Consider the following 27,027-nt stretch of genomic DNA (forward strand, 5'->3'; position numbering starts at 1 on the left):
TCATCCTTATCCGTATCGGTCAGAGGGCTCTACACCATAAATAGAAAGGCCAGTATGGTGGCCTGAAATTATGGGTGGAGCCCGGTGGTATATAAGCAGCCGTTCGCCCATCCTTCCTCGTCGGTTCCAGTGCGCGATACCCGCCCACCCGCCCCTTTTATCAGGCCTTTACTCTAGCACACTCCTCATATGAGTACTCATTTCACCCATTTCATATTTATTTCATTTTAAGGTATGCCCCCTTATTTTGGTATACCGTACGTTAGACCAAGGCACACTTTCAGGTCCATTTCAAGTAAGCAAGTTTATGTTATCCTTGTCTGTCATCCTTATCCGTATCGGTCAGAGGGCTCTACACCATAAATATATATATATATATAGATAGATAAATATAATTTTTGTTTGTTGTCATTCCTGCTGTATGTAGCACCAGCCTCTATACAATGTGAAGAAACACAGAGGCATAAAACATATTCTGTACATATGAAATACACAATATAAATAAAACGCTACCCAACATACACTATATTTAGGATACTCATGCAGCTAGGGTGGCAGTTCAATCCAGCCACTTTCAGTTAGATTAGGTCCTTGTTCTTGTGTGCCCATGCAAGGGCTGTGTTTGCCCACATGAGGATGCACAGGTGTTCTGTGCTTTCCCATGCAGGCAATCTCATTTATGTTAATTGGGACTTACCAGTTGCATGGACAGAGCCACTGCTCCCAATATGACAGCCATGTGGATATGTATTTCAGTTGGTGCCTCCTGCTTTGAAAAGGATTAATTGTACTGCCTATTTCCGAGGTGTTCATAATACAACCCCCTGCTGGTGGATTTTAACTACAAGGAGAGGCAATTTTATGGGAAGTCTCTCCGTGTATGCGAAGGAAATAGGGAGAATCTTACTGCCTTGTAATTAAACGTTGTGCTCTCTTCTACTCCCATGGCAGGAGCCCATTTGGGGTTCCTGAAGATGGACTTTGTGGTCAGATAGAATTAAGTTTCTAATTACTAACAAGGTATGGTCTGCTATTGGGAAGGGTTAGAGTGATGTGTTGTATATTACTTTGAAAACGAATTCTAATGGAATTCCAGTTGTAATGTAGGAATTCCTTCGGTAAAGAGAAGTTATTTTCTTGGTCTGAAGTTATTCAAAAATCTCCTAAAGTGCATGCATGGTGTATTACATAACATGGTTACACTAAAGGGAAAGACATAGTAAGAAGAAGATCAGCGTATTACAGTACAAGTGTTAAATTGTGGATAGCAGTCAGACATCCAGGAAGCTGAGGTGACTTGGCCTAGGTGATGGAGGTTCCTGGTAGCGAAGGAGCATGCATGCTTGAGTTCCCTACCTTGGGATGGATTGCGGTTTGGGGTGTCCTAGGGACGTGACTTGAGAAGTCATGGAAGACTGACCGAAGCTTCAGGAAATAAAGCATGGTTTTGAGCTTCCTGTTGATTATCAGTATGTTACAGTGTCATGTCATGGGGGATATGAAGAATGTGAAGAGTAGGAGCAAAGAGATTAATACGGATACAGTAATAGTGTCACCAGGACAGTGCCAAAGAGCTAATATCTGTGGCGATCGGTCGAAGAGGAGACTGAGCCAAGTAAGAGTATTAAAGAGTCAAGGTAAATGTCTGTTAGGTTGAAGTGTCTCTCATAACAGGGGGTGCAACCTTTACACCAAATACTTCTAACAGCCTCTAAGGGCATGAACGGGAGGGGAACAGTAAAAATGCAAAAACTAGGCCTTAGAAAGCAAAAGTAATGATGTGCAGCTTAAACTCGAGGGGGGAAAGCATGTACACAAAAAATGGATGAAACAGGGTGGCAAAGATCATCAGCACTGAGATGCAAAAAAAATAAAAAAAATAATAATAACAAAAGAAAATAAAGTAGAAAACAGTATTTTTTTTTTAAAGAGAAAAAAAAGCAATTGTCTGAAATATACTGTGTTGGTCAACCAAAAGTCATTCAAGTAGGGGCACCTTTAAGACTCATTCAGACAAGTATTACATTTTGCACTGTTTTGCACTCTTTTACAGAGCTATAGTGAACTGTACTAAAGTAGAACTAGCCATACATGGGCATAACGTGACCTCCATATATATCATAGGGCCTTGTCATTGGTTCTCATGAGACTTTATATAGACAGATATAGTAAACCTGCGATTAATACCTTCCTTTCTTCTTCTCCTTGAACATCATGTTCTTTTTGAGTGATAAGGAGAACAACTAACAATCTATTTGTTATTACCTTTTAGGGTAATAACTTATCATAAGATATACAGAGAAGGCCAACTGATTTCTAGGAACTATCAGTAGAACCTGGTAACAGCTGGTCAGTGGAGACCCAGTAGAATAGGTACTCAATAGGAACCTCTGAGACTATGATCTGGTTCTGAGCAGGAAACAGATGTAGGTAATCCCAGTAGCAAAAGAAACTGGAAGGAGAAGAGACAGAAATCATAGAGTGCAGGTAGTTTAGGTAGAAGGAAAAGCAACTTCACATGTTAGAGTTAGTGGTAGAATGGAAGAAGCACCTAGTTTGCCCCAGAGCAACTAAAGATGTGCATTGAATATTTCATGGAAAGTTCCTTTTAGGATGCAGCCCTGGGTCTGCTCTACTGGGAACAAGCAGAATTGAAATTACACAACCAGAAGTGGGCATAGGTAGAGATGAGAAAAACCCAATCTGAAGGCAAGATCAGAACCAAGCTAGGAATCAGAACTAAGTGTCACCAGAGTACTGAATCAAGAGACAAGCCATGGTTGAGAATTAAGGCATGAAGAAGTACCCAGTCCAAAATGAAAGTAAATGAGCCAAAGGTAGAGATATTAAATCAGAGACACAAGCTAGGACCATGCAAGAAAATAGTTTAGGTTTAAGAGGAACATGAAATCAGGTATAGTCAGACTATCTAGCAACATAGAAACATAGAAGGGTGATGGCAGGAAAAAGACCCAAGTGGTCCATCAAATCTGCTGTAAGTCTGTTCCAAGCATCAACTACCAGTAAAATAATACTTTCTATGGTTAATTTCAAACTTTCATTCTGCTGGTTTGACGACATGCCCTTGTGATCTTGATCTTAACTTCATATACTTCAAATACTGCCCTCTTGAACCTTATTCACACACTTAATATATCAAAAGGTTTCAATCATGTCTACACTTTCCCTTGTATATTTCTATCCACAGTATATTCTATTCTTCTTCAATTCTTTTATCATCTTATATTATTATCTTTAGAGAAAGCGGTGTATTATTTGCACTTTGGTAGTTTGATTTTCTATTTTCAATCTGTTATTTATTCTATGTTGTATTTCAATAGTATGGATGTTTTATTAGAGTATAGTTGTAATTAGTTTTATTTGTACTAATTTCTGTTATTGGTAATTGTATTGTTCTGTTCTGTGCTTTGTTCTGTTCATTATTGTGATCTTGTGTTGTCTTTGTTAAATTTACCTGTACAATAATTTCTCTTTGGGAGTATTAAATTATTCTGAATTTGAATCTTATATTTTATCTTACTTAAACAAATATGCCCCAACACTGATTTATGTGCTCCTTCATACACAGCGTGCATGTTTATCTTTTTCTACCTATGTGTCTCCATACGTGTTCCAAATTGGTGACTAAGCAATTTTCATTAATTTCAGCAATTGTAGCTTCCATAATTCTCTCCTGACACAGTTTTACTTTAGCATACATCTATTGTGAAAGACATATGGATACCATGTCATTGACACTGCAGAGAGTATACAATTCATAGCAATAGAATAACAACCATTACATGCCTTTTCATAGCATAATGCAGACTCCTGACTTGCGGGTGATTTATCATGTAATCAATGTGTGTCAGCAGTTTGGTGTCCTGTCACTTCTTATATTTTCCTAAGATCAGTAGCTGTAATTTAGTTTTCTTCTGTTAACTCTGAGAAACAAACTGGTGGCTGAAATTCAGATGACAGAAGAGTCTGGTGTCACTGAGGCACACTGCTGGCATGGAGTAGGAAATGCCACTGTCATACTCTCTATATAGTGAATGCCAGAGCAGGAGAATGGGTGGGGAGGGGGTGGTGAAGGCTGAGTTTTAAGAGATCCTACACATCACTGCTCCAGCCCACGTTACTCCCCTCGGCTTACACACAGCCTCTTACAAAACTCTGCAATAAAACATAAGTCACACTCAGCTGCTTACTCTATACACTGTGCAATAGGATCCTAGCCATCCCTGCCTGACTCCAATGCAGAAAGAGCACAGCTGCAATCAGCACCTTGGTACCCTTTATCATCACACTGGCTGCAGGGTATAGAAGATAGAGTGCCCACAGAAGTCAGATCCAGCCTGCTGAGTAGAGGGGGCAGACCTCAGTGCCCACAGAGGAGGGAGCTCCAGCCTGCAGGGTACAGAGGATAGACATCAATGCCTATGTAGAGGTGAGCTCCAGCCTGCAGGGTAGATAGAATAGACCACTGTGCCTACAGAGGAGGGAGCCCCAGCCTGAAGGGAAGAGAGGACAGATCTCAGTGTGAGCTCCAGGCTGCAGGGTAGAGGGGATAGACCTAAGTGCCAGTATAGAATAAGCTTCAACCTGTAAGATAGAACAGACAGACCTCAGTGCCCACAGAGGTGTGAGCTCAGTCCTGCAGGACAGAACAGATAGCTTTCAGTCCCCAAAGAAGTGGTAGTTCCAGTCTAGAGTGTAGAGAGGATAGACCTCAATGCCCAAAGTGGAGTGAGCTCCAGTCTGTAGGATAGAGAGGATATAGCTCAGTGTCTATAGTTGAGTGAGCTCCAACATTCAGGGTAAGAAGATAGAACTCAGTGCCTAGTGTGATCCAGTCTGCAGGGTAGAGAGGATAGACCTCAGTTCCTACAGAGCAGTGAGCTCCAAACTTTAATAAAGAGAGGATTGACTTTAATTATCATAGAGGAGAGTGAGGGGATCTCAGTGTCTAAAGGAAATTGAGCTTAGCCTGCCAGGTACAGAGAGAGGATAGCCCTCAGTGTCCAGTGTGATCCAGCCTACAGAGTAAAGAGGATAGACCTCAGTGCCCAGTGTGATCCAGCCTGCCCACCTGGTGCCCAACATGAAGGGGTGTCCCAGCTGCCCAATCATGCTCATCCTTACTTCCCTCTCCCTCCTCCGCGGATCCTCAGCCTGTCCATCCCGCTGTGATGTCACGAGGTGCCCGAGCCCGGTCTGCCCCAGCGGGTACGTCCCCGATCGCTGCAACTGCTGCCTGATCTGCGCTGCGGGGGAAGGAGAGCCATGCGGCCGGGAAGGAGACCCACCATGTGGGGATACTCTACATTGCAAGCCACCCACTGGCAAGAGGGGCACTAAGGGAACATGCCAGTGCAAGCATGACTACCAGGTGTGTGCCAATGACGGGCAGACTTACGACAACCTGTGCCAACTGAAACTTGCAAGTCGGAGGGCACTGCAGCAAGGGCACCCCCCAGTGGTGCAGGTGCACAAAGGAGCCTGCCAATCGGGTAAGGATGGGCATGATATGTGGGGTGATCCATGGACAGAATTATGAGGGGGTGCTGATGTGTAAGACTGTGTAGAACTACATGTCTCTGCATACCTTGCATGGCAATGTCATTTATAAATTGAAGAGTTAGCCCAAGCTCTGCAGATCTGGTTTATGCATTGCTATCTTTACTTACTGTATATCACCTACCTGTATTTAAATCATATCACACCCAGGGTATTTTTTAGTGCAATGACTTATGATACATCCTTGTTGTATCTATAGCACATTTTATTACATTAGGAACTTTAATGTGTATAGATAGACAGGGGAAGGGTTAGAATCCCTGTCAGATATGTATTGTTCTCTGTCTTCCTATTGGGGAGATTTCTGTCCAAGTAACAAATTTCATACAAACTTTTGAGTTGATGGTAGATCTGAAATTGTTCCAGTGGGGACACATGTTTGAGTGATAACTGCCTGAAGCTCACTATAAACTAGTAGAATTTCAATCAAAATATTCTCATTCACACTAGCAGTTGAGGCGCAGTAAAGCCCAGTGGTTGAGCCATGTTTTTGTTGCCCCACAACTGCTCCCCCTTTGGCTGCACAGCCAGCAGGTGGGAGTGTGCACATGCTGCGGCCACGTTGGCCACAGCAGGAATTATACCCCCTGTCACTTTTGACAGGTGTAGCACCTGAGGAGCACAATCTATTCAAGTGAATAATGGGGCGCTCTGCAGGTGCTCCGCAACCGCATGCAATGCAAGCAAATGAGGCACGCTATTGTGGGGTTCAAGGGGTTAAAGCAGGCGGTGTCAAATCCTCTCTGAAGAGTGACCTGAACGTAGATATCTACTGTAGAGTCCAAAGCACGTGTGAATGAAATTTTAACATTTGTTCAATTGTCCAACTGTTATTGGGTCAAATCACCCGCAGTGACGAGAAAACTTGAAGCAGCAGCAACTTTTTCTCCTAATGGAAGCAGGGCCGTTAATATTGATTGGACCCTGGGCAAAACTTTTTTTTGCCCATCACCCCCATGCAATTTTGCTCTCCACCTGCTCTGAGACATACAATAAATAGCAGCTAGACTCAAAATCAGTTTACTGAATAAGATCAGGCAGCAATTGCGATTAGTTGCCAGAGGTTACAATGTATCATTACCGCTCACTGATTAGTTGTTAGAGGTTTTAGCACATGATTTCTGCTTGTTGATTGGTTGCTGAAGATTACTGTGCATATGACCACAGGAGGGCATGATATACATATCAATGCCGCCAGCTGCCGCTATTTACATATGAATGCCAGTAATTTACATGTAAACATGGTCTGCAGGTGAGTCATCTGTACACAACAATAGGGCAGAGCTGGGCAGCATTAGTAACAGCACTTCATACCGAGATATTGGGACACAGCACAGGACTAAAACCTCAAGGGATGAGGGAATTTAAACCAGGATAGCTGGCAAGTATCAGGCAGCTGCTTTGGGCCCCACAACAATGTCAGGGCCCAGGGCAGCTGCGCCTTTTACCCTGCCTTAAAAACGGCCCTGAATGGAAGAATTTCTAACAGTGAATGTGTTTTTGGTTCAGGAATTCAAAGATTAAAAGCAAGCTAAATTTAAACGTACTTTAAATGACATTCGTCAAGTCATTGAAAGCACTGAGAATTGTCATGTATGCCTGTATGAATTTTGGTATGTTTGAAAATCTGCTGGTATATCGACCATCTTAAAGCAGTATTAAACCCAAAAGTAAACATTTGTTATATTGCAGCTTGCCCATTTTGAGATGTGATGGCTGCATTCGTTTTCTTTTTTTATTTTCATCTGTTGCTCCTGCCAGTAAGTCTGTTTTTTTTTTTCAACAGAACAAGCTCATCTGTAGTAGTTAAAGTGTTGAAACAAACCATTAACCACTGACAGGCGTGCTTACAATGATCAGCTTGTATTTATTTATGTAAAACCTTTATCCTAAAAGGAAACAAAACTGTTTGCTGTACCTGCTTATAAAGTGTGAACTGGAGTTAGGCTTCAGTTTATTAGTGGTTCTAAATCTACTAATACATTTAACACTCCTCTCCCCCCAAGACTGACAATGCTGTTATCTGCTGTGCCTCCTATGCTCCACAGTGCAGTTTTGATAATCCAATGACTAAATGAGCAGTTTGCCCTTGCAGTGAGGTCTTTTGGGCTTCTCAGAGTTCAGTTTTTAATACTTGTTTATGTCTGGTACGCACTATTACTTACCCAATCCTCGCATTTTGCAGGCTCCCTCCATTCTGAGTGGGGGGGGGGGGGGGGGGCACAAAAAGCACTATTACCCTATGTTCTGCTCCTGCAGGCTCCCTCTATGCTGCTAGACCACTACCTTCAGCCTCCTCTCCCCTATGCTGCAGCTCTCGCATGCACCATGATGTCGTCAAATACAGTGCAGGGCCCATAGCACTGAACTGGATCTAAGGACACTAAGGGACAGGCCACAAGCCAGAGTGTAGGGTTCAATGGCTGCCAAGGGAGGGGGACCAGGTAGGTAAAGCTGCTTTTTCTGGTCCCCTAGACTTAAATTATATACCCTGGCAGAGCGGGGGTAGCCCCATTGCAAGGAAGGATTGCACTCCAGATATACCAAGCAACGGACGCATTCTTTGCACATGAGAACATATGACAATCCTGCGGTTAAAAAAAAAGTATGAAGCTCAGAAAGGTGCATGAGCTTCTTTTGCATGTTTGTTGAGCCCTATGCACATAAAACGAGCATGCCTACATGACAGGACAGTAGTGTGGAGGGGGCTGATAATTCGATCTGGTTTACAATGGATGGCCCATTATTATTACATGGGAATGTGCTTTTATTATACAGCGAGTACAGGAACTTGTTCCTGGCTGTCTTCCAGAAATTTTGTCTGGTTAGTGCAGACAGAGCCTCATTGTATAATATTAATGGCAGCACTCCGGGAACGGTAAACTGGATCCTAATTGCTGTTGTTGACTATGTAAGCAAATCATGTTATTCATGCTCAGACAGCATTGAGAGTGATCATAATACACGACCAGCAAAACAAAGCGACTTTCTTTTTATGACGTGAAGCTTAGAAGACACATGCTGCTAGAATACTGTAATAGTTTACAGAACAACACATGCTGGCTGCTTGTTTACATGGTGGAGAGCTATTAGTCTCTCTTCCCAGACTGCCTCTAGATGGCCATTATTATTTTTATTATTATACGTGGGTCATAGACATTGGATGGCAGCTGGGCAGGATGTACAATTCAAACACTAAGCAACAGTTTCTTTTTTTTCTTAATTTTTCTAAAGTATAAATATGGGGATTGTCATTAATGAACTGTTAATGAAAATGCCTGCTGCCTGGCTTTTGTTATGACAAACAGGTTCTGTGGGCTAAGTTACTAAAATTGTAGAGTGCAAAATCTGGTACAGCTGTCCATGGTAGCCAATCAGTTTCTAACTTCAACTTGTTCAATTAAAGGTGTTGTAAACCCTCCTGTTTTCTCACTTTAATGCATCCTATGCATTAAGGTAAAAAAACATCTGGCAGTCACCGGCCCCCCAGCCCCCCCTGTTTTACTTACCTGAGTCCCTTTATCACCTCGATCGGGACGCAGGGTCTTGGCTCTTGATAGGATAGATTGACAGCAGCACAGCCATTGACTCCCACTGCTGTCAATCAAATCCAATGGCACGCACACCGGGGGGCGCAGCTGAGTCCGGCATTCGTGTCTATGGACGCAAATGCTGGACTCGGAAGCATGCCCACAAGGTAACCTGGTAACCAGGAGAGCGCAAACCTCGAAAGAAGACCCGGTGAAGATGGGAGTACCAGGAGAAGTGACAGTACAGTGCTGGAGGGTCACGTTTGACAGGCAAGTCCGCCATAATATGCTAGTATGCACTGCACACTAGGACATTATGGCATAAACTTACAGGGTCCATTAACCTCTTTGCGCTGGCACTCCCAGCCCTTTAAAAGGTTTATGACACTGGGAGGCGGGGCTAAAGATCACGTGACCGATGTGATTAGCTGTCACGGCAGTCACGTGATCTGAAAACTCCTGATCAGGAGCTTTTGGTTAGGCGCTGGTAACTTCGCCAGGAGCACGCAGCACACGAACTCTCGGTACAGCTGTATTGAGAGCAATTCACACAAATATGTGACCTCTTGGTGCTAAGGGCCTGACACCGAGAGTCCACATATTTGCGTGTGACCAGCACCAAAGGGTTAAAGTCGTTCTAAAGGCAGATTTTTTTTATCTTAATGCATTGAGATAAAAAACCTGTGTGCAGCAGCCCCCCACCCCATAATTAACTGAGCTCCCTCTCGAGCCAGCTAAGTTGCACGAAAGCCACAAAGTCCAGAACTCTTCTTCCTGATTGGCTTGGGAACATTGGCTCTCCTTGCTGTCATTCAAAGTCAGTGAGCCAATGAGGAGAGAGAGGGGGTGGGAGCATGCTGCGGCTCCGTGTCTGAATGGATCAGCTCGGCTGCCTTTATAGCAAGCTGCTTGTGGTGGGGGCACTTGGCAGGAGGGAGGGGCCAGGAGCACCGGCAAGGGACCAGAGAAGAGGAGAATCTGGGCTGCTCTGTGCAAAACCACTGCACAGAAAAGGAAAGTATGACATGTTTGTTATTTTTGAACAAACAAAAAAAGAAAATAAGACTTTAGTATCACTTTAAGAAAAAACAAAAACCAGGAGAATTTACTACCGCTTTAAAGCCCAGCTCCAGCCAAAACTTTATACTCTCGTTTACATGGATGGCAAGGGGATGGTAAAACAAGTGTTTTTACTGCCCCCCACCACCCAAACAAAACAATAACATATGACTAGGGATGAGCTTTCTGTTCGGGTCGAACATGAGTTCAACTTGAACATTGGCTGTTTGCCCGTTTCTTGAAGACCGAACATTATGGGCCGTTCGCGCCAAATTCGAGTGGCGCATAATGGCCCATAATGCACTGTGAGAGCACAGTGCATTGCTGTATGATGATTGGCAAAAGCATGCACCATGACCTGCATGCTTTAGCCAATCATGGCTCAGGGGGACTAAGTCCACGCCCCACACTATATAAGGCTGCCTGCATGTCGGCCCCGTGTAGTGTGTTGTTGGCGTGGACAGAGAGAGAGTGTCATTTAGATTGAGCAGACATGCAGGTTATTTAGTTAGCTGCAGTGTATTTAATATATATATATATATATATATATATATATACACATACACATACACACACACACACACACACACACACATATATATACACACACAGTACACTCATAGTTGTTATTACACTTCTGTTGGTGCACGGTACACAGTACCGTACACCCTAGTGCAATTGCTACTACTTTCTTGGTGGTGTACACAATATATATAGAGCACCCATAGTTGTTATTACACTTCTGTTGGTGTACACAGTACTGCGCACCCCTAGTGCACTTGCTACTACTTTTCTGGTGCTGTACACAGTACACAATACAGTGTCCGGTAGGCCACCAAGGAGAGGCAGATGCTCACAGGCCACTAAAAGTGGGCAAGCAGGCTCTGTGTCTACAGTCAACAGTGCTGGTCCTGGACACGGTGTCCACGGTGGAGGAAGGGGCTGATGAGGTCTCTGACTCTATCAGGCACCTTTAGGTGCCTGATAGAAGAGAGGAGGAGGAGGCACATTTCCAATGAGGCAGGATGCCCTCCAGGGGGCAACATAAGGGCAGCCACCCTATTGCATCACATCGCAGAGCTAAGCAGGTGCAGGGCGCTGCTGTCTCCCCACATATTTTGAAAAGTTCTTTGATACGTATGCAGCAGATCACACCATTGCTGTTTGCAACATATGTCTGAAGCGTATCAAGCACAGCCAAAACAGCAGCCGCTTGGGCACCACATGCTTGACCAGAAATATGACGACCTCCCATGCAGTCCGTTGGCCACAGCACTTAAAAGACCCACATCAAAGAACAAGGCGGACCTCTCCTTGCTCCTCATGGGATCGCTGGGATCTCCAACCCCACTATACCTCCAGTCCTCTCAGAAACCTGCACTGAGAAGAAGGAAGGTATAGAAATAGGTGTCCCAACTACTTGTGGCCAATCTGCTAGCGGTACACCAACATCAGATTTTAGCAGCCAAATTTCCCTACCCCAGTTGCTAAACCATCAAAAGAAATTCGGTCTCAGCCATCCACATGTCCAGCGTCTGAATGCTAGCTTGGCCAAATTGCTAGCACTGAAACCTTTTCAGCTGGTAGACTATGCCCTCTTTTGCGAATTTGTGGAATGTGCGGTAACTCAGTGGCAGGTTCCCCAACGCCATTTGTTTTCATGGAAGGCCATTCCGGCTCTCTACCAGCATGTGGAAGGCAATGTCTTGGCCTCATTGGACAGGGCGGTCAGCAGTAAGGTGCATATTACTGCTGACTCATGGGCCAGCAGGCATGGACAGGGACGTTGCCTTTCTTTCATGGCGCACTGGGTAACTCTGCTGGCAGCTGGGAAGGATGCAGGACAGGGTTCAGTATTGGTGGAGCTTGCTGGAGCCACACTGGGGCAGAGATTTTGTCAGCTCTGCAGTGGCAGGCTCAGAGGTGGTTGACACCATGTCAGCTTTACCCAGGAATGGTTGTATGCGACAATGGCACCAACCTCCTCTCCGCCCTCCGACAGGGACACTTGACCCATGTTCCCTGTTTGGCTCACATCCTGAATTTGGTGGTGCAGCGGTTCTTGAGCAGGTATCTTGGCTTACAGGATCTCCTGAGGCAGGCCAGGGAAGTCTGTGGTAATTTCCGCCGGTCATATAATGCCAGTGCTCAGCTGGCTGACATTCAAAGAGAATGCAACCTGCCCAAGAACTGCCTCATTTGTGACATGCCCACCAGGTGGAACTCCATGTTGGCAATGCTGCTGCGGCTGCACTTGCAGCAGAGGGCCATCAATGAGTACCGGTGTGAGTATGGCACCAGGACAGGGTCAGGGGAGCTTGCCTTTTTTTCGTCACGCCAGTGGCTAAGGATGCATGCACTGTCCTGTCACCATTTGAGGAAGCTCCGAGGATGGTGAGCAGGGACAGTGCATGCATCAGTGATACTGTCCCTCTAGTCTTCCTGTTGGAGCACACGCTTTGTGGAATAATGGACAGGGCACTTGAGGTAGAACAGAGGGAGGAAGAGGAGGACTTCCTTACCTTTCAAGGCCCCCTTTATCCAGATACTAGTATCCCTACAGGCCCACCGATCACACAGAAAGAAGAAGGGGAGGAGGAGGATTGTGTCAGCATGGAGGTGGAGGATAACACTCAGCATCAGCAGCAGTCTTCAAGGGATCGTTTGCAGTCCCCAGAAACTCATGAAGTTGTACATAGCTGGGAGGAGGTGGTTGAGGATCATGTGATCCTTAGTGACCCAGAGGACTTAGGATTGAATGCCTCTGCAAACTTACGCTGCATGACCTCCCTGATCCTGCAAAGCCTGTGAAAGGACCCTAGGATTTGTGGTATCAAGGAGAGGGATCATAACTAGCTGCCAACCCTTCTTGATCCACGTTACAAGGGATCATTTCCTAATTTCAGTACATGCTCCAGAGTCCGGTCATTGTCAGTTGCAGTCGCGGCACACCGATTCCTGCCTCTGTCATGGTAAATCATTTCATTCAATTCACTGTCACATATCACGTTCCGTTTCGAAATCCAGGCGCATCCATGATGCACCGATTTGTTGCGACATGCCCCAGTTATTTTTCATCCTCATTTCAGTACATGCTCCAGAGTCCGGTTCGTTGTCAGTTGCAGTTTGCGCCTCACTGATTTGTGCCTCTGTCGTGGCAAATCATTTCATTGCCATGAATCACATTCGAAACCAGTGTCATCTGTGATGCACCGATTCATTCCGGCATGCCCTAGTTGTTTTTGGCCTCATTTCAGTACATGCTCCAGGGTCTGGTTTGTTGTCAGTCGCAGCCGCGGAACGACCGATTCGTGCCTCTGTCATGGCAATCATTTCACTGTCACGTACCGTGCTCTGTTTCAAATCCAGTCGCATCCGGCTCACTGATTTGTGCCTCTGTCGTGGCAAATCATTTCATTGCCACGAATCACATTCCGATTCAAACCCAATCTCATCTGTAATGCACCGATTCGTTCCGGCGTGCTCCAGTTGTTTTTTGGCTCCAGAGTCCGGTCGTTATCAGTCGCAGTTTGCGGCTCACCAATTCGTGCCTCTGTCATGGCAATTAATTTCATTGTCACGAATCACATTCCAATTCCAATCCAGTCGCATCTGTGATGTACCGATTAGTTCCGGATTGCCCCACCTGTTTTTGCCCTCATTTCAGTACATGCTCCAGAGTCCGGGTTCATTGTCAGTCGCAACCACAGCACGACTGATTCGTGCCTCTGTCATGGCAATCATTTCACTAATTTCACTGTCAAGTACCGCGCTCCGATTCAAATCCAGTAGCATCCACGATGCATCGAATCATCCTGGTGTGCACCATTTGGTCTGGTCTCATTTCATTCGCCAGTCATGGCACACCAATTTGTGCCTCTATCATGGCATAACATTTCACAACTTCATTTCAGACACCTACCGCTTCGAGTCAAATCCACTCGAACCATCAAAGCACCGATTCGCACCATTACTTCAGCCTTGCAGGTGTTGTTTGCATATTGCCTGTCATTTCTCCTCCGGTCCGGCAGTCACTTCACATCGAGTTCTTCGTGCTGGTCTCGGTTCATTCGTTAAAACCTTCGCCTCACCGCTACTTCCCCTTACAGTCACGCAAACGCACTACAAAGTTACATAAATCGGTCACTTAGTCACTTTCAAATTTAGGTAGTCAAACCCCTCACCAATTGTCATTTGTCATTTCTTCTCTAGGTCAGTCAAGTTCAGTAGGTCTGTCCTGCACCAGGTTGGACATTATTTCCCCCGGGTAAAACAAAAAAAACAAAAACTAAGGGGCAGGAACCATGTACATATGCCCATATAGAAAAGAGATAGAAACTCGACTTTCATGCCACCCCCAATAGAGGTTCCGGTCGACCAAGTTTCGACCCCAAAGACAGGACATCGCATCTTGGGCACAAGTCACCCAGAGCCATGTCTCAGGCCGGCAGTGAAAACCTCACGGCCCCTCTGCCACCTTCTCTGGTTTCAGAGAGCGGCAGCACGCACTCCCTCAAGGGATGGACCATCCCCAAGTTGACGGCGTAACTGAGGTGCAGGAGGGTGTCCTTTCCCACTACAGCCAGGAAGGCCAAGCTCTTTAGGCTCATCTTCCCTTCACCAGCCACAGTTGGGCCCAGTACCCAGCAAGAGTCCCTTCAGTCAATATCTGCCTCCATCACTCAACTCCACACCATGGTGTCATCCTTGTCTACCACAGTCACAGATGTGGAGGCTAGCGTGGCACTCTTGGAGGGTCGCCTGGTCATGGCCATCCCTGACCCAGCCACAGTTCAGGTTCTGACACCCACCAGGTACCACAGGGAAGAGTCCCACTGTCCTCTCATCACACTTAGTCGCAGCCAGCATTAGGGAGGACATTCTGGATGGCAAGGACTTCAACCTCATTTCAGTCCATGACCTGGCCGAAAACAAATCCTACACCTGGGGAGACGTGTCAGAGGTCCTCAAGGTCAAAGATCCCAGGCTCAACCGCAAGTTGTCTGTTCCAGAATTTTTATTGGCCTTTGGGATGCTGAGGGATGTCCTATGCTCAGCCTCTCCCAGCAAGAGGGAAGAGCTGGACCTGTATCTTCACACCGTGGTGGACCTGGGCTATAAGCACAGAGGCTTTGCATTTCATGATTATCATTGTTCCTTCTCCGCCAAGGCTGCAGCCAGGCTTTCACAATTCCAGACAGCCATGGATTTGAGCTTCATGGACACCAAATTGCCTGTGCTCACCTCTATGCGCTATCTGTCAGTCCTCCACTTACACCGCCACCTGGGGCGCCAATGCGGCAGTCAGTCGATCTTTTAAATTCCTCTCCACCTCCAGTGCAGTTCAGGGCCTATTGGCCCCTGTACAGATGCCCCAGGTGGACAAGTTTGGATGCTCCATTCAGACAGTAGGGGGAGCAGCCATCTGCAATAATTTTAACTATGGGTCGTGTAATTTTTTTTCACAGTCTCTCACCTGGATACTGTCGAATCAAGCTCAGTCTCAAGAAGTCATTCATTACTAGGACGGCTTCTTGTTAATTGAACAGCCCGGTGTGCACCCAGGAGACCTCCCTCACCTTCATCCCTCACTGCACACTCCATCACCTTCCTCTGAGTCAACCTAGACACTTGCTCAATGCAGGCCAGCCTCCCCCTTGACAAGCTGACCCGCATCAGGTCAGTTCTGCGACTTCACCCATACACGGGGGTGTACTAAGAAGCAGCTTCAGTCTCTCTTCGGAATGCTTAGATTTGCAATGCGGATCATTCCCCAGGGTCGATCTTTGGTGTCACGCCTCCTGGTCTTCCTCTCCCAGACACAGGACCCCGATCAGATCCTTTACTTAGACACTGCAGCAGTAGCGGGCCTTACTATGTGGAACAGTATATCAATGTTTATACCATCAATATCGCCCCTATCACCGCAGGTAGTGACAGATTCCGCAGCCTCCTCAGGCTTCACTGCAATTTTTGGCCAGCATTGGTTTGCAGGACCATGGCCTCCAGAGATACTCTTAATTCCTGAGTTTACCCAGACTTCCTCCCTGTTCAAACTTTACCCGATCGTGGCAGCCGCTCAGCTCTGGCGTCATATCTGGACAGGACAAACCATGGCCTTCACCACCGACAACCAGGCCACGGCCAATATTATTAATAAAGGCAGGTCAAAGTAACTCTCGATTATGTCCTTCCTACACAGGCTGGTACAGAACCATTTTAATGTCCACTGTTCGCTCATTCTGGGCAAGCGCAACCTCGCAGCAGATGCACTGGCCGCTTTAATTACACTTCTTTTTTCAGCAGAACCCCAGAGCCGACCCAGTATCGGCCCTTATCCCTGCTTGGTCTTAGCTGACTCTGGACTAGAACAGCATCTGCATGGAGCGACCCAGCTCGTCAACCAGTCTCTGTCCCACAACACGCTCAAAGCTTACCACACAGCTTGGAACATATTCAACAAATTCCTGGCATCCTGCTCCGCAGAAACAACAATAGACACCAAGCACATACTGGCTTTTATCTCATATTGCCATAATCAGTTGGCCCTGTCCCATAAAACTACCCCATTATACTTAGCTGGCATCCAACGATTTCTGGCTTTACGAGAACCTGCAAAACCATCCTTATTAACATCCCATGCGATCCTAGCCATCCTACGTGGCAGCCAGAAAGTCAACCTATAATCAATGCCAAACATCTGCCTATAACAAGTGCTGTCTTCAGTGATATGTCTACTGTCCTTGCTAGTTCTCCATTTGGCATTCTCCTTGGCCTTTACCTACAGTAACCCCGCTGGCCAAGTTCTGCGTAGACATCACCTGGCTCACTACCAAGACCATTTCATCCTCCACCTTGCAGTATCTTAAACCCAGCAATCAGACTCTGGGGTAGACATCCACCTCTATAAAACAAACAATGTCTAGTGTCCAGTAACCATACTCGATCGCCTACTGTCACTCCTTATAGTAAAAAGCGCGTGACCTGTTTGGACCCCAATGCAACATAAGCATGCCTCCATCCCTATATTGATAAAAGAAAAATGAAACTGGATTGTGGGACTTTAAATGAGGCATGGATATGTATTTGAAATGGTCTAGGATACCTGAAATGTTATTCATTGTCACTGTCCCTGCGGGAAAATCTGTATACCCATAAAGAATTGCTAATCAATCCAATAAATTAAATACAGATACTGAATAGTAGGTATATATAATGTATCATAATATATAATACATGGATCATGCAACAAGAAGCATAATTAATTGTAGTAATAATCATATTGACATATTTAATGTATATAATGGATAGACATAATTGGTACAAGCAATCACAATTAAAAAATTGAATCGACATACAGAGCAGGTGAACATGGTTATGCTAATAAATATAACAATAAATTAATAAAAGAAATTCATGATTGTAGCAAACTTGACTTGGCATCCCTGAGTATGGACTCTACGCGTTTCATGGCGATTTCAGCCAATCATCAGGAATGGGATGCATCAAAAAATCGCTAAATAAAGAGATGAAATAAATAAGTAAATTGGTCGGTCACAGTCTCAAATGAAAAATCATTGCTTTCAAAAAGAGAGCAGGTGTTGAATGTGAATGCATTACCTTTGGCCACGTTCAGATAAGTAACCCAACAGACCCAAAAAGGGAATAGGATGGTGGCACTGAATGAACCGTCTCCCCCGGGGTTGAGGCGGGGACACATCCCCCTCACCCTAAGCCATTATTCATCATAGCTTTTATCATCCAATTTTTATTTTATTTTATTTCACTACATTTATTTTTTCAATTCATTTTATTTATTTACTCTTTTAGATTCTGATCTGTGGCCCATATGTGCATACCTCATACTCTGGCATTGTGGTGTGGCTGTTCGCTTCTCCCGTTGGCCGCTGTTTCCCACTGCCCCTTCTCCATTCCTCCAGGTTCCTTGGAGAGCTATGGCTTAGGGTGAGGGGGATGTGTCGCCGCCTCAACCCCGGGGGAGACGGTTCATTCAGTGCCACCATCCTATTCCCTTTTTGGGTCTGTTGGGTTACTTATCTGAATGTGGCCAAAGGTAATGCATTCACATTCAACACCTGCTCTCTTTTTGAAAGCAATGATTTTTCATTTGAGACTGACCGACCAATTTACTCATTTATTTCATCTCTTTATTTAGCGATTTTTTTTGATGCATCCCACTCCTGATGATTGGCTGAAATCTCCATGAAACGCGTAGAGTCCATACTCAGGGATGCCAAGTCAAGTTTGCTACAATCATAAATTTCTTTTATTAATTTATTGTTATATTTATTAGGATAACTATGTTCACCTGCTCTGTATGTCCATTCAATTTTTTAATTGTGATTGCTTGTACCAATTATGTCTATCCATTATATACATTAAATATGTCAATATGATTATTACTACAATTAATTATGCTTCTTGTTGCATGATCCATGTATTATATATTATGATACATTATATATACCTACTATTCAGTATCTGTATTTAATTTATTGGATTGATTAGCAATTCTTTATGGGTATACAGATTTTCCCGCAGGGACAGTGACAATGAATAACATTTCAGGTATCCTAGACCATTTCAAATACATATCCATGCCTCATTTAAAGTCCCACAATCCAGTTTCATTTTTCTTTTACTGTCACTCCTTTCGGAACAGTCGAGCTCTAGTCCCCCACTACCTTTTCTGGTCAAACCCTGGTGCCTGCCAGTTTTTCAAACACGTGAGGATACTTCTCTGCAACCTACACCTCAACCGCAGTCAGTACTCCGGTCACTCTTTCCATATTGGAGCAGCTTCCGCTTAAACATAGTACAGTTGCTAACTTACTTCAGGCGGTGCACACAGTATCTAATACAGCGTGTACAGTTTCTACTACACTACTGGTGGTGTACAGAGTACACAATACAGTGCAGCCATAGTAAATTTGTTAATACAGTGCAGGCAGTGTACACAGTATCTAATACAATGTGTACAGTTTCTACTACACTTCTGGTGGTGTACACAGTACACAATACAGTACAGCCGTAGTACAGTTTCTACTACTTTTCTGGTTGTGTAAACAGTAACTAATACAATGTATACAGTTTCTACTACACTTTTGGTGGTGTACACAGTACACAATGCACTGCAGCCATAGTACAGTTGCTTTTGCGGTGCAGGTGGTGTACACAGTATCTAATACAGTGTGTACAGTGTCTTTTACACTTCTGGTGGTGTATACATTATAAAATACAGTGCATCCATAGTACAGTTGCTAATACAGTGCAGGCGGTCTACACAATATATAACACAGTGTGTACAGTGTATATTACACTTCTGGTGGTGTACACAGCATAAAATATAGTGCATCCGTATTACAGTTGCTAATACGGTGAAGGCTGTGTACACAGTATCTAATACAGTGTGCATAGTTTCTTCTATACTTCTGGTGGTGTACACAGTACATAATACTGTGCAGCCGTAGTACAGTTGCTAATACAGTGCAGGCGGTGTACAGAGTATCTAATACAGTGTGTACAGTTACTACTACACTTCTGGTGGTGTACACAGTATAAAATACAGTGCATCCATAGTACAGTTGCTAATACAGTGCAGGCGGTGTACACAGTATCTAATACAGTGTGCAGAGTTTCTACTACACTTCTGGTGTTGTATACATTATCTAATACAGTGCAGTGTGGTGTTGCAAAACAAAATATACATCATGTCAGGAAGACCACCAAGGAGAGGCAGAGGGTCATAGGCCACTAAAAGATGGCAAGCAGCCTCTGTGTCTACAGTCAACAGCTCTGGTTGTGGACATGGTACATCCTCTGCAGGTGGCTGTAGGGCACGCTTGTCCTTTTTTTCTGCTGCTGGCTGTGTTATTGAGCCAGAACATGCAGAGGAATTGGTGGAGTGGATAACAAAGCCATCCTCCTCATCCTCTGTCACCCAGGCTCAGAGTAGTTTGCCTTTCAATGCAGCTGCCAAAGCGGCCTATTCCACCGGCTCCATCTCCAAGGTCACTGCTTCTGTAGCCCCACCATCATGCACGTCCCCAGAACTATTTGACCACAGTGTCAGGTACATGCTGCTGGAGGATGTGCAGGTTGAGGAAGGGAGTAACATGAGCCTAGAGAGAAGGGGTGCCCAAGAAGGACAAGAAACTGGCAGTCATGTTCCCCAGCTGCAGAATACTGCCAAGTTTGCTCCAGTGACGAGGAGGGAGGGGATGATGAGGTCACTGACTCTACTTGGGTGCCTGAGAGAAGAGAGGAGGAGGCACAATTCCGAGGAAGGATGTCCTCTAGGGGGCAGCTTAAGGGCAGCCACCCTATTGCATCACACTGCAGAGCTCTGCAGGTGCAAGGCACTGCTGACTCCCCGCTGACTTTTAAAAGTTCCTTGGTGTGGCCCTTTTTTGATACACGTGCAGCAGATCGCACTGTTGCTGTTTGCAACGTATGTCTAAAGTGGATCAAACATGGCCAGAACAGCAGCAGCTTGGGTACCACATGCTTGACCAGAGGTATGACGATCTGCCATGCAGTCCATTGGCAACAGCACTTGAAAGACCCACATCAAAGAAAAAGGCGGACTTCTCCTTGCTCCTCATCTGGGATCTCTAACTCCACTATACATCCAGTCCTCTCATAAACCTGCACTGAGAGGAATGAAGGTATAGCAATAGATGCCCCAAGTACTTGCAGCCAATCTGCTAGCAGTACATCACCATCTGATTTTAGCAGGCAAATTTCCCTATCCCAGTTGCTGAACTGTAAAAAGAAATTCGGTCCCAGCCTTCCAAATGCTCAGCATCTGAATGCTAGCTTTGCCAAATTGCTAGCACTACAACTTCAGCCTTTTCAGCTGGTAGACTCTGCCCCTTTCATGAATTTGTGGAATGTGCTGTACCTCATTGGCAGGTTCCAAAATGCCATTTCTTTTCACGGAAGGCCCTTCCGGCTCTCTACCGGCATGTGGAAGGCAATGTTTTGGCCTTGTTGGATAGGGTGGTCAGCAGTAAGGAGCATATTACCGCTGACTCATGGTCCAGCAGGCATGGGCAGGGATGTTACCCTTCCTTCACGCCGCACTGGGTAACTCTGTTCAGGGTTCAGTTTTGTTGGAGCTTGTTCCGCCACACCTCCAAAATACTAGTGGTGATTCTGCCACAGATCTCTCCTCCGCCCCCTCCTCTTCTTCCTCTATGGCCTCTTCTGCAGATTTGTCCTCTGAACCAGCGGTGCTCGGTAAGTGTTCAAGGAGCTATGCAAGCAGTCAGTCAAAAAGATGCCATGCGGTGCTTGAGTTGGTCTGCTTAGGGGACATGAGCCACACTGGGGCAGAGATTCTGTCAGCTCTGCAGGGGCAGGCACAGAGGTGGTTGATGCCACGCCAGCTTCAGCCAGAAGTGGTTAGATGCGACAATGGCACCAACCTTCTATCTTCCCTCCGACAGGGACACTTGACCCATGTTCAGCACACATCTTGAAGTTGGTGGTGCAGCAGTTCTTGAGCAGGTACCCAGGCTTACAGGATCTCCTGAGGCAGGCCAGAAAAGTCTTTGGTCATTTCCGCTGTGCATACAATGCCAGTGCTTGGCTGGCTGACATTCAAAGCGAATGCAACCTGCCCCCCAACCGCCTCATTTGTGACATGCCCATCAGGTGGAAATCAATGTTGGCAATGCTGCAGCGGCTGCACACACAGCAGATGGTCATCATTGAGTACCTTTGCGAGTATAGCACCAGGACAGGGTCAGGGGAGCTTGGCTTCTTTTTGCCACGCCAGTGGCTACTGATCAAGGATGCATGCACTGTCCTGTCACCATTTGAGGAGGCCACAAGGATGGTGAGCTGCGTCAATGCATGCATCAGTGACACTGTCCCTCTAGTCTTCCTGTTGGAGCACACTCTTTGTGGAATAATGGACAGGGCACTTGGGTCAGAACATCAGGAGTAAGAGGAGGACTTCCTTACCCCTTTATCCAGATAGCATTCCTGTGGGCCCGCCAAACACATAGGAAGAAGAATTGGAGGAGGAGGAGTGTGTCAGCTTGGACGTGGAGGATAACACTCAGCAGCAGTCTTCAAGGGATGGTTTTCAGTCCCCAGAAACCTAAGGAGATGTACGTGGCTGGGGGGGGGTTGTTATGAATCATGTAATCCTTAGTGACCCAGAGGACTCAGAATCAATTGCCTCTGCAAACTTACACTGCATGGCCTTCCTGATTCTGCAAAGCCTGCAAAAGGACCCTAGGATTCATGGTATCAAGGAGAGGGATCATTACTGGCTGGCAACCCTTCTTGATCCACGTTACAAGGTTGCAGAACTCATCCTGCCCTCAGAGGGAGCAGAGGATGAAACATCTTCAGGAGGCCTTGAAGAAAGGTTTGTGCAATGCATTTCCAGACCCTGGAAGGTTACAATTTCCTGGTGCTGGACAACGTGTTGCTGAGGCTTCGTTCAGTCAGAGGAAGAGCAGAGGAGAAGGTGGTCGGCTGACCGATGCCTTTAAAAAAAAATTCAGTCTTCAGTGCCAAGGTCTGATTGGTTCAAGCAACCATCGCCAGTGTCTACATTATATGGTGCAGGAATATCTAGGGGCAAGAACAGACTTGTAAACCTTTCCAACAGAACATCCACTGGGTTACTGGGTCTTGAGGATGGACCACTGGCCAGAACTTGCTCAATATGCAATTGAGCTACTGGCCTGTCCTGCATCCAGCATTCTTTATGAACACGAATTCAGTGCTTCTGGAGGGTTTGTAACAGATCATAGAGTGCGCCTGTCTACAGACTCCGTTGATAGGCTCACATTCATAAAAATGAATCAGTCTTGGATCAGCAGCTATCAAGCACCTGATGCTGATGTAACTGATTGAATTTTCTATAGGTGTTGGATCCCTTGAAGACTGCCAATGCTGACTATCCTATTCCTTCTCAATTTTGATGATGCTAGCTTCCAACAATATTTTTGGTTTAGGGCATCACCACCACCACCCAAGGCCCATTTTGTCTGCAGTCATTTTTTTCTTTCAGTAATTAAAATTTTTGATCTAATATTTCACAGCAGGGCCCATTCCTGCGCCCGACAAGAGTATCTGTGAGGGGTTACAGTGTTGTGGCACCACCACCACCTCCCAAGGCCCAATTTTTCTGCCCCTGTTTAACAGGGGCATGTAATTACAATTTTTGATACAATATTTCAATGCAGGGCCCGTTCCTGCGTCCAACAAGAGTATCTGTGAGGGGTTACAGTGTTGTGGCACCACCACCCAAGGTACAATTTTTCTGCCTGTTTAACAGGGGCATGTAATTACAATTTTTGATGTAATATTTGAACGCAGGGCCTGTCCTGCGCCCAACAAGAGTATCTGTGAGGGGTTACAGTGTTGTGGCTCCACTACCACCACCCAAGGCCCAATTTTTCTGCCCCTGATTAACAGGGGCATGTAATTCCAAATCTTTTGATATAATATTTCACAGCAGGGCCCGTTCCTGTGCCCAACAAGATGAACTGTGAGGGCTTACAGTGTTCTGGTACCACCACCACCAAAGGCCCAACAGGGTTCAACAGGGGCATGTAGTTCCAAATCTTTATATAATATTTCACAGCAGGACCTGTTCCTGCGCTCACCAAGAGTAACTGTGAGGGCTTACAGTGTTCTGTTCCACAACGCCTAATGCTGTGTACACACGACTGGACTTTCCGTCAGACTAGGTCCGACGGTCTTCCCAACGGACTTTCGGCTGAGTTCCGACGGACTTTCCAAATGAACGGACTTGGCCACACACAATCACACCAAAGTCCGACGGATTCAAACGCGACCAGACTAGAATATGAAAATGTATAGCCAGTAGCCAATAGCTGCCCTAGCGTCGGTTTTCGTCCGTCGGACTAGCATACAGACGAGTGGATTTCTCCATAGGAACTGGGTCCGGCAGAGTTCTGGCGGAAAAATTTGAAACATATTCTATTTCTAAAGTCCGTCGGATTTTTGGACAGCAAAGGTCCAATGGAGTCCACACGCGATCGAATTGTCCAATGGATTCATTCCGTCAGACCTTTGCTGTTGAAAAGTCTGTGTGTACGTGGCATAAGGCCCAATTTTTTGCAGAGTATATATAGGGCAGGCCATATAGTATATATACTGCTGTTAAGAGTATATATTGCCTGGGGGACTGGGGGACACTTACGCCATTTTAAAAAAAAATGTGGGTGCAGGGTTCCCTTAATATCCATACCAGACCCAAAGGACCAGGTAATGGATCATTTTCAATGATTTTCATCTATATTGCTGGTACCCGACATTACAGCCTCAAGCAGTTTTAAATTACTTTTTTTCCTTTAGAAATTACATTTTGCAGTGGTATTGTTCTAAAAACTGCGGCACTTTATAGGAATACTAAGTACACCCCAAGCACGATATTTAAAGGAATATTAAATTTTTATTGTTTCACTTTAAACTTTATTAAAACCACTGCTCCTGAAAAAACTGACATTTTTAAAACTTTTTTTTGCATTGATACATGTCCTCTGGTGCAGGTCCCCAAACACATTTTATGGCAATAACTTGCATATTGATTTTCATGTTTGTTTCCCATAGACTTTAATGGTGTTTGTGTGTTCGAACACATTTTTTTGCCTGTTTGCATGTTCTGTTGCGAACTGAACCAGGGGGTGTTCGGCTCATCCCTAGTGCCTGCACACCAGCACTTGTGTTACTGTTTTAACTTTCGGAATCAGCTCCTGTCAACTTTAAAGAGTAAGTTCACCTTCACCAAAAAGCATATGATATATAATCGTGTCTCTTCCTCCAGTAGCTAAAAGCTGGTCTCTCCCCCTCTCCCTGCTGCCAGCTTTTATCTGCTGAGAAAGAGACAGTCGTCCCTCAGTAATCCCCTTCCCTGTGCACCCCCCCACAGCTCTGGCTCTAATTTTATCTTAAAAATCACTGCTTTTACAGGAGTTTTGTGTTCTGCCTGTAGTAGCAGCTCAATGTTATCCTATGTGTCCATACACAGTAGGACCATTAGAGGCATATTTTGAGCTCAACGTTTAGACCCCTTTCACACCGAGGGTGTTTTGCAGGCGCTATAGCGTTAGAAATAGCGCCTGCAATCCACCCTCAAACTGCTGCTCCATTGTTTCCAAGCCGAGGACTTTCACACTGGAGCGGTGCGCTGACAGGACGTCAGAAAAAGTCCTGCCAGCAGCTATAATAAGGAAGGAGCGGTGTGTTTACCGCTCCTCCACTGCTGCTCCCCATTCAAATCAATGGGGCAGCGCTGCAATACTGCCGACAAAACGCCGCTATTGCGGCATATTGTGGGTGGTTTTAACCCTTTCTCAGCAGCTAGCAGGGGATAAAAGAGCCCCGCTAGTGGCCGAAATGTGCCGCAAATCTGATGGTAAAACACAGCTAAAAATTGCAGCGTTTTACCGTCGACGCTATGGGCGGCTAGGTGTGAAAGCCCTCTTAGAGGCAGGAAAAAAAAAAACCTTCTGGTTTGTGTTTCTGATTGGAGCTTACTGGCAGAAAAAAATATAAAACACTCCTAAACTCGTCTAAACTTTGTACAAAAAACTTTCTATATGAGCGTTTTTTTCTGCCAAGTGAACTGGACTGGAGTTTTTTTAAGCCCAGTGTGCATGGAGCCTAACTTTGTTTCTCTCCCTCTGTCTCTCTGATCCCATCGTCATTTTTTTTTTTTTGTAGATTTAGCAGGAATTCCGTGAGTTATGTTGCATTTGTGTCTGCTAATAATTTTATTGTATTTTTAGCCAAATATAGCTTCAGACTGGGTTCACACTGCAGATGGATGGCTGACAGCATGGGGTCCAGTGCGTCCCTGTTCTCCGTTTCAGGGACAGATCAGGAATGTATTTTTGCCTGAATTCAGACCTGAAATGGAGCCAAAGATGCACAAGACTCCTGTGCAATTCGTTCCACAGCCGATACAGAGATGTGAGAACCGGCTCCATTGAGAGCCTATCACAATCTACTGTCATGCAAATTGGAAGCGAGGGAAACCAGCCTTAATATTTTCTTGGGGGAGGGCCTATCCGGTAGTCTTACAGGGCCCCGCAATTTCTATCAGCAGCCCTGCGTATAGCAGACAGCCTAACCTACAAAAACTCTTTTCGGGAAGGTGACGCTTCGTGACTGGGCACACAGCTGTCATTTTAGATCCTCCCCCGTTTGATTCAGTAGGGTCTTCTCCCGGCAGTTTCCTGGCTAATCGCTTCTGGTAGAAGCGGTGCAGCCTTTTTTACAGGAAATCTGCCCCCCGGCCAGTCCCTGCTGCTCCACACTCGCCCTCAGCTTATTTCCACTCACCTAATGCCAGTAGGTGAGTGGACATTTTTTGGGCTGCTGTATTTCATGCTGTTCATACTCACTCAGTCACTATGAGATTTGTTTTCAGTATTCTGCAAACTGGTTGATCCTGCTGTTCTCTATCTCCCCCTTCTGTCCATGTCTCCACTGCAGTTGGAGATTTTGCAGATCAATGTTGGCAGCTAATGCACATGCTGAGTTTTCCATGTATTTTCTACCCTGAACATTTCCTCCTTATCACATCTGAGCAGTCCATGTGACTATAGAGTGACACATGTGAGCATATACACACATGTAAATGACAGCCCACTCCTTCCCTGCTCCATGCCCACTAACCAGCTAAACACAAAGGGGGTGGTATATTACATCTTGATTGATGGAGGCTTCACCTCCCTGTTAGTCTAAGACACAGGCTGAAGTGGTGTGGCCCAGCCCATGACACCATGTTATTTTCATAACATAATAAAGATTTAATTTCAAATATATTTATATGATGATTTAA

The 27,027-nt window shown here is 45.5% G+C and overlaps 1 protein-coding gene across 1 annotated transcript in view; it reads left to right on the plus strand.

The window, feature by feature from the left end:
- The first annotated feature begins 4,186 nt into the window (after positions 1-4,186).
- The window catches only part of HTRA3 (HtrA serine peptidase 3), a 52,299-nt gene continuing 29,458 nt past the window's right edge, over positions 4,187-27,027 (plus strand). Inside the window, exon 1 of the mRNA XM_077477849.1 lies at positions 4,187-5,513. Coding sequence (XP_077333975.1) covers positions 5,105-5,513 — 409 coding nt within the window. The 5' untranslated portion in view covers positions 4,187-5,104. The remainder of the gene's footprint in view (positions 5,514-27,027) is intronic.

Source organism: Lithobates pipiens, unplaced genomic scaffold, assembly GCF_037356315.1.
Source record: "Lithobates pipiens isolate NorthernLeopardFrog02 unplaced genomic scaffold, aLitPip1_a1.2 Scaffold_13, whole genome shotgun sequence".
NCBI classification, from domain to species: Eukaryota; Metazoa; Chordata; class Amphibia; order Anura; family Ranidae; genus Lithobates; species Lithobates pipiens.